The following is an 8,655-nucleotide window of genomic DNA, read 5'->3' as shown; positions in this document are numbered from 1 at the left end:
TGCATTTTTAGGCGTTTAGAGGATGAATTCACCCCTTTAAGAACATTAAGGGTTGATTTTCAATCCGGACAAGACCGTATCAAATATGAAATTAAATATTTTCACGCTCAAAATATTATTTTGATAACAACAGAAATATTTGAGGTTTTACAACTGTTGATGATTCGTAATTTGTTCACTTTTTTGTCTTTTCAACCCCTAAATAAGGGTGATTTTCGAAAATTTTCAAAAAACTGAAAGTGAAGCTCATTTTCATTTTTCATGAAGAGTTTTTGGATGTTTTTAGAATATTTTTAGGATTTTTCCCGTCGTCCCTGCCAAAGCCTCAAAAACAGGCGGATTTTGCGGTCACTCTTTGATAAACAGTCGGTGCATTCACAAAACAAAATTGTAAAACTTTTGATAGAACTGCTTATGTATAATTTTATCAAAAATATTAGGACACCGTTGATTTTTATTTTAATTAATTAAATGTACGACAGTGTCATAACCCTGAATTTTAAAATTTGATATGATTTTAATAAAATAAAATTTGGTACTCAAATTGTTCACTTTAATATTGTCTACCGTTTTTAGAATATTTATTTTCATTTTAAGAGGTAGCGAGAGAAAAAAAATACGATATAAAGTTGAAGAAAAGGCATAATTGAACTCCGACATCTTATTTTCGTCTTATCATTATAAATTTCAGACTTGCGACCAATTTTTTTCATTTTAGGTACGCCTTTTTGCTATATACAGAATTTAACTTAATGAGGATCTGAAATAATCTCTTTCAATTGAATAAATCAAGTATTAATACATTTTACGAACCGTTTATTACTATTTTTTTGCGTTTAATTTATAGTCTAGGTATTTATTATCAATACACCTGATGTGATACGACAATATGGCGCTAAGTGGGTAAAAACAAACGACAAACGTTAATGGCCGGATATGTCACTGCTTCATTTTATTACAATTATTTTAGTTTTCGCGACATTTTACGTGAAGTACGACGTGTTTGTGTGTCCTCAGTGTTAAATTTTTTGCGATATGAAAAAAGTGAACAAAAATTATTTTTCACCACGGAATTTTGTTAACGGTCAAAAGTAGCCGCCGTTAAATATGACCCCCATCAAGGTTACACCCTGTATAATTTGTGTTTGAAGTTTTCCTTAAATCTTGTCCTAGAAATAGATCACAAAATATTTATCGAGTAAATACAAAAATATTAGAATACTTACAAGAAAATCCTAATTTCAAAATAAAAAATTTAACCGCGCCAAAACGATGCGAACGTTTTGAAAAAGTGACTACCTATGGACGGAGATCAAGTAGAATTTTACTTTCTAGAGAACTAGCTGGATTCAACATACTCTTGTCTAGAAAAAACATACTTTGCACCACTTTACTGGACTTTAAATGAAAGTGCGGAGATCGCGACCATTCGTTATCGTTAGAGTTCACTAATTGACGAATATCTCTTACGACTTCCATTCGAGTCCACAGAATTACAAAAATCGTATCAAAATGACTACCGGAGTACAAAGTTTGACGTACAGAAAAACGTTACATGGGTACGGATGAGAGACTGTCACAGTCGGAGGTATTTAATGACACAAACCACGCTAGCGCTGAACGGTGAGTGCTTCCTTCTCGTCCCTTATCACTATAAAAACTTTATCACATTTCGCCGCCGAGACGGAGTCGCTGAAAGAGAAATTATCGTCGGCGTTCCTTACAGGTCCGTATGTGAAAATAAAAATATTGCAACCAGTTTTCGCCCACTGAATAATATTCCATACAAAACAGACATATTTTAAACATAACACAAAACATCATTTTCATCACAGAATCACTATAATTAGTATAAGTAATGTATATATTACGAGAATATTAAAAAATCTGTACAAGTTTTAAATCTAATGTAATCGTAAAATAAAACAAATTTTTGCCTTAAATTAATCAGGTTTTTGTATATATATTTTCTTTAAATATAACACTGAATCAACACCTTCCACACCTCTTCCCTCAAATTGTAATTCAAGTCTCTGTGTGGGAAACGCTACATTCCTTAAGTATGGCCTAAGTCAGTCAGTCAGTCTTTGAATATTACACACTTCTTTTCGTTTTTCATACGTTGTGACTGAGCAGTTGGTCTGGCGGGTATATTGACTGATCGGGTTGTGACTTCTGCAACCAACAAAATACCATTACCAACTCGCAACATAAACACACAATTTTATTATTTCCGTTAACTTCATCGACATCTTTATTAGTACGTGAAGCGCAAATGGCTCCATCTGCCGTGCTTACTTCCCACTATGCCATTCAAATGGCTACTACGGTAGAAAGCGACCTGCTAAAATTTGCCAGGTACTTTGTTGCACGAGTAGTTGTTTCTCGCAACACTGGCAATTTAAAAACATTTTGTTTTCGCCCTCTAGGCGACAGTCGTGCAACAAAGTACCTGGCAAATTTTAGCAGGTGGCTTCCTACCGTAGTAGTACCAACGGAAATGTGCTATTGCCAAAAAATTTATATCCAAATACTGCATGTATTAAGTTTACAGTTCATTGTAATCAATTTAAAAAACAATTTTTTTTTTACATAAAATCCCAATCCTGTACTGTTGGTTGTCTATGCTTGACGGTCATGTGGCTTATAATCATTTATGAAGGCTTCGTACTTTTATTCCTATTATCGAAAAAGCAGCAAAATGTCCAAAGTATTATTAACACTCCTTTTTCAACGAATCCCTTGCAAAAATCGTCAGGGAATATGTGCAACTTCGGAAATCTACCTTATACAGAGTGTTTAGTAAGTCGATGCATTCCTTAACATACCATATTCCGAAAACGCTTAGTTTCCGATCTACAGGGTGTTAGTTTTTATAAAAAAAATGCAAATTTATAAATATTGCGGAAACCGCTCAAAATATTGTAATAATATTTTACAGGCTTTGACAGTTAACAACAATCCACGTTTTACGATAAAAATATTGTTTTTAGTTTCACCAGTGGCGTGCGCACAGGCATGTCTAGATGTTGTTAAAGAAAAAAATGATACAGCACTGATTTTTCTTAAAATAAAAATTATTTTTGAATTCCTTGTTCAAATTGGAAGAGAAAAGGTATCTCGACTGTTTTTCTTATGACGCACCGTTTTCGAGTAAAAAAAATTAAATCGATTTATTGCATGGCGTAATTCGGTTTCAATAATTTGAAAAATAGCAGAAATTCACTCAAAGTGACAGCTATTATTAATTTTGTCAAACAATAACAAAAACGAGTGCACAGCCAACTAGGAATAATAACTTTTTGTAATAAAATTGGTGCAAAAAAAAAGCTGAGTGCATACTTTCTGTTACTTTTCAAATTATTGAAACCGGATTATGCCATACAATAGATCGATTTTATTTTTTTTACTCGAAAACGGTGCGTGATAAGAAAAACAATCGAGATACCTTTTCTCTTCCAAATTGAACAAGGAATTGGAAAATAATTTTTATTTTAAGAAAAATCAGTGGGGTATCATTTATTTCTTTAAAAATATCCAAAGATGTGCCTGTGCGCACGCCACTGGTGAAACTGAAAACAATATTTTTATCGTAAAACATGTATTGTTGTCAATTGTCAAAGCTTGTAAAATTTCACTGAAATATTCTGAGCGGTTTCCCCAATATTTATAAATTTGCATTTTTTATTAAAATTTTATCACCCTGTAGATCAGAAACTAAGCGTTTTCGGAATATATCACAAATCACTAGTCCTACAACCTCCTACAAGGAATGCATCGACTTACCAAACACCCTGTATATATATTCCCGAGCCCAACTACACCATGTTGCCAGCTTGTGAATTTTTTTCCCCAGTTCTAGGGATATTTCGATAAAAACTTCAAAATCATTAATTTTCCTTTTGAAAAGAGCAGTCTTTTTAGATATAGACAAACTTTAACTATTTGCGGCACAAATAGAGCAAATTAAAAAAAATTATTTTGTGCAACTGCATTAAAATTTGTTTAATTATTGTTTTTAACTACATATTTTTATTAGATTGTAAAAATTGAGAAAAAATTAAAAAATTAATCTGGGATTTGAACTAAAGGTGGCAAGCTATCCAAAAAAATTATGAACAAGTGCGTAGGCTCGGAAATCTACCGATTACATGCTTATGCCCGAGCACAACTACAGCAACGTTGCCAAATTGTTGATTTTCTCTTTAGTTCTAGGGATATTTGAGTCAGAAACTTCAAAATTGTCAATTACATTTTTAAATGCTGACATTTCATTTTAAAATGAATGACACTTGTAAATACGAATCATTAAAGGGATAATCACTGAAAGAGATATTTTAAATATGTGAAATTACTGATTTTGGAGCAGCTTTGGCAACAATGCATGTAATATTCACGTAAACGTAAACAAAACACTTTTATGTTTGTACACAGCAATTTTGTCAATTTTTTTTAAATTAAAACTAATTATAGTTTTAATTTAAATAAAAAAAATTATCCTATCGCATTCAAGTGTACTTTGTTCATTGCATAGTTGCTAGGGTATTAAAATCATTTAAATCAATTTGAATTTTTTTTTATAAATAAATAACTGCTAATAACTTACTTACTTTGCCGTCCGTAAGGACGGGAGGCCTCTTGGGGTAAGGCGATATTGTTCTGTGTACGGGGGACACTTGGGGCGTAGTTTTTTGCCGCTTGTTATTTAAATTGGCATCGACTTGAATATCAGTACTGGGCGGTCGTTTTGCTACAGTCTTAATTCTAACTTGGTATGGTTTGTTTGAGTGTTCAGTCACGATGTTTGTTAAACTTGTGCAGTCTTGATTCTCGTAATGGACCAACGGGCTTGGGGTTGAGCGATGGTCGGAGCCTGGCGAGGGCAGGTTGCACATCAGGTGCGCCACCGCCTGTTCCACCTGCTGGGGGTCCTCCACCAGGTCTATGGAGTCGTTGCTTCTGGGCGGCGTCAGGCTCGACTAATACGGAAATATTAACACGGTTATAAAATTTCTTTAATTTAAAAAAAAATTCATGCCAGAAATAAGTAACTTCAAACAATACAAAAATTCAAATTGGCCGAAAAAACTTACCGCTCCTTGGTTTCCGAAAGGTAAAGTGGCACTGATCAGCGCCGAGTACCTCTTCTTCATCTCGTCGATTAGGTGCAGACCCTCCTTGTCTTCTACCAGCGTGTTTACGCAGACGAAACTCTCGACGGTCCCTTGATCGTCTATCTCCAAGAAACCGAACGTCCTCAAGTATATGAATTGTCCATTTCTCGACTGCAGACGGTAACAAGACGTTCCTCTACTCTCCCCCCTGTCGTACACTGAAAACGAAAATCAGTCTTTCTGAAACAGAAAGCCCAGGAGACACGACAACTTACTCTGTCTTAAAGCTATCATCACCCAGCGAACGTCGTCTCGATGCATGTATTTAAAAGCGGAATGTCCGGAGACCTCCTCTATCATGTATCCAGCGATTATGGATATCCGTTGGTCGCAGTTAATAATGCGTCCGTCGATAAGGTGCCTCGTTACGTACTCGTCCTTTGATGCTTCTATCAGCCTAGTTACCAAGGGCTCAGGACGGCATATTTTGACGAAAAATACCAATACCTTAAAAAACGTCACTCATGTTTAGTACCTTATAAAATAATTATTGAAGTATAAGACGTGTCATTTTAAAGTCACCATTAATCACATTCCAATACCATCCGCTTACCTCAGAATTAAAAGTATTTGATGCATTCGATGTGGAACTACTCGACGACTGCGAATTCTGGTTGTTATCGCCAGACAACCGTCTGTGCATCCCCATCATTCTCACTGGTTCGTACACGGCTGACTCTGAACGAGGACCCGCCCTCTTCAGCCTAATATTAAAGTATTTCCTCCATTCCTGCTCGACGACGCCCTCACACTGAAGATACATACGTAGCCTCTCGTGATCATCAGGCGCTGTTATGTTGAAAAGAGATTGACCCATGAGATCCGTCTGAAAGGTCAATGTTCAAATGTATATTTATTCCAAATTCCCCCATACTGGTTCTACCATTTCAAATTGACTTTTGAATTATTTCCGGTTAAAGCTCGAAGGGGAGATTAATAAAGATGGGCAACTTGCAGATATTTTTTAAAATTTGGCGCGCTATATCATGACGTCATTTAGTGCGATCCAGAATCTAGAAGATAAATGATAGGGACAGGGCTGCCAACAAATTTGTTTGTTGTTGTTGTCAGTTATAGTCTATAAATTTATGCAATTCTAAAAGAGAATAACTTTTCGTGCAAGTTGCCTATTGTTAATTAATTACAAGACAAAGAATACTTTACGTGTTTATAATTTTATACTTATTCCTTAATACCTTAAAATATGCAATTCAAATGTTTTTTTATTAACTTTAAATGTTGTTACTAGGCTATGAAGTTTGTAATTTATTTTAAGGATAATTTGTTACACTAACTATCCGGTTTATCACATTTTTAAACTGAAGCAAAACAAACGGTGCGTGATGTAAACATTCTAAATTTAGCAACTGGTAAATATAAAATAATGTTCCTATATATATGACTGTTCCAAAATGAAAGGTTAATTATTAAAAAAATATAAGTGTGATATTGTGACCAAAAATATTAAATATTTTTACTATGCAATATCAGTATCAAGTGTTGAAGTGTCTTACCTGTAAATGTCCTAATAAATTTTCTATAGTGTGTGAAATAAAAACTACTTTTCCGGTTGGCGTAAGTATTAACAGAAATCCCCCTAATTGCTCGCAAACCAACTGTTCCAGAACATACTGATCAACGTGTTTCGGTAACTGCATATGCGGTATTCCTTTACCATTTACCAGTGCTAAAAAAACATGTCATTATTAAGCAGGAAGATATATTATAGTTATATGTGAAGAAATAAAAAATTCAAATAAAAATTGATATCAACAAAGGAAAGTATAAGAAATGAGGATTAAATGGGTAAAACTGAATGGACAAAATATTAATTTCGATTTTCAGGATACTGAATTTCATGCCTAACAAAAAGTTATGTTATTACAGATTTAAAAATTTGTTAAAATTGGAAAAGTTTCAGTTTCTAAAATGTAGCCTCTTCAAATTACTTCAAAACCTCAAAGAATACAATGATTCAAGAGTTTTCTATCTCTTATAATTTAATTAAATGATTCTAGCAAAACATCTTTGACATTCATCTTCCAATTTTATTAGCTTTATCAAAAAACTGTTTTTAGCAAAATAATAAATTCATTCTATTGTTGATGCACAACAAATACACTGATAGGTAACTTGATCGAACTAATCTTGTTCACGATATGTGCAGATCAAGAAGAGAGTCCACAATATGAGTGACAAAGACAGGAAATCTCAGTAATAGGGCAGGTACCTTCTGTGCAAAAATTTTACTTAAGTCTAGTAAATATAGTCATTTAATGAAGGTTTTCTGTTAAATATTGCATTTAGCAAAGCTCTAACGTTATTTCTTGATATTTAATTAAATTTTCGGTAAAGGTAAGCCTCTTTGAGGGATGTTTGTAGGAAATTCTTCTTACGAATGTCGATTTGTTTATTCATCTGTGAAAAACGAAAACCCCACGAATGCTTACTTTGATATATTCTCAAGTGCGTGGCTGTCAGTCTAAGGATGCTAGTCTTATCCATTCTTTTTGCACTTCGAGCTACCATGGGCACCAGCGTTGCCAATTCGCCTATAAATGCGTTAAGTCTGTCCCTCCTCTGCTTCTCTGCCTTGTTCCTCATTTCTCGACTATTACTGCAACAAGAGACACATTGAAAGAGACATGGCAGACAACATCAGTCATAGTGTGCAGGCAATTTGAATTGAAACTGTTTTTTTTTCTCCCCTTCAAAATTTCTTTCTTTAGTTTATCATTACCATATTAGTCATACTTGGTAGCATAGAAAATATAGTACTAACGTAGAATGAAATCTAACATATGAATAATGAAACTGTCATGGCGGCATCACATGTTAATTAGCTTCCAAAATAAAAGATGGCGCAGAGAATGCTAACCCTGTCATTTTGGGTTGGTTGGTAATGCAGTTTGGACTTTGCACGTATTTGAAGTTTGGCTTTCGTTATCTTTGGTTTCTTAGGTTATCCTCTGAAAATTGTAAATTATAGTATTGCAAGAATTGTGTTTATAATTATTTAGTGCTTAAGAGTTTTCTATTTGTTATTATATTATACTGGGAATACGATGTGTAAGTTTTAAGTTATATAGTTTTATTAAAAACCAAACCTATATCTTTACCAACATTATGTGGAACACTCATACTCATGTTACTTGTATTAATCGATTAGAAACAGTCCACATAAAATGTGCATGTTTGAAATTACATATTATTTAAGTTAAATATAGATAAAAATAATTATGTGTATGATGATAAACTCCAACTAATATTTTATAAAACCTTTGATACTTAGATGCTTACAAAATTTTTAATGGTGGTGAATTGGTTTCTTTATTCAGTTTGAGACATAGAAAATATACTGTTAATATTAAGGTTTGAAAGTTCCAAACTATATGAACTATTGAATTTAACCCAATATTGTACAAATATTCGGTTAGGTGTATACCTATCTCCGTGAGATTATTATAACAGTTCATGCATA

At 33.6% G+C, this 8,655-nt stretch overlaps 1 protein-coding gene across 6 annotated transcripts in view; it reads right to left on the bottom strand.

Annotated features, from left to right (window-relative positions):
* Nucleotides 1-459: 459 nt before the first annotated feature.
* Nucleotides 460-8,655, bottom strand: part of LOC108910132 (aryl hydrocarbon receptor nuclear translocator-like protein 1) — a 98,040-nt gene continuing 89,844 nt past the window's right edge. For 4 of the 6 annotated variants that reach the window (XM_018714653.2, XM_018714654.2, XM_018714650.2 and 1 more), the window contains 7 exons: nt 7,625-7,791; nt 6,689-6,861; nt 5,728-6,000; nt 5,390-5,621; nt 5,094-5,332; nt 4,607-4,979; nt 460-2,175 (listed from right to left, as the gene is read on the bottom strand). In XM_018714653.2, the coding sequence (XP_018570169.1) occupies nt 2,081-2,175; nt 4,607-4,979; nt 5,094-5,332; nt 5,390-5,621; nt 5,728-6,000; nt 6,689-6,861; nt 7,625-7,791 (1,552 nt within the window). In that variant the 3' untranslated portion in view covers nt 460-2,080. The remainder of the gene's footprint in view (nt 2,176-4,606; nt 4,980-5,093; nt 5,333-5,389; nt 5,622-5,727; nt 6,001-6,688; nt 6,862-7,624; nt 7,792-8,655) is intronic. The other 2 variants (XM_018714651.2, XM_018714655.2) reach the window with 1 other exon arrangement.

The sequence above is a fragment of the Anoplophora glabripennis genome, unplaced genomic scaffold (genome assembly GCF_000390285.2).
Source record: "Anoplophora glabripennis isolate ALB-LARVAE unplaced genomic scaffold, Agla_2.0 scaffold184, whole genome shotgun sequence".
Classification (NCBI taxonomy): domain Eukaryota; kingdom Metazoa; phylum Arthropoda; class Insecta; order Coleoptera; family Cerambycidae; genus Anoplophora; species Anoplophora glabripennis.
Note: the sequence above shows the minus strand (reverse complement) of the source record. Positions and strands in the feature narration are given on the sequence as shown.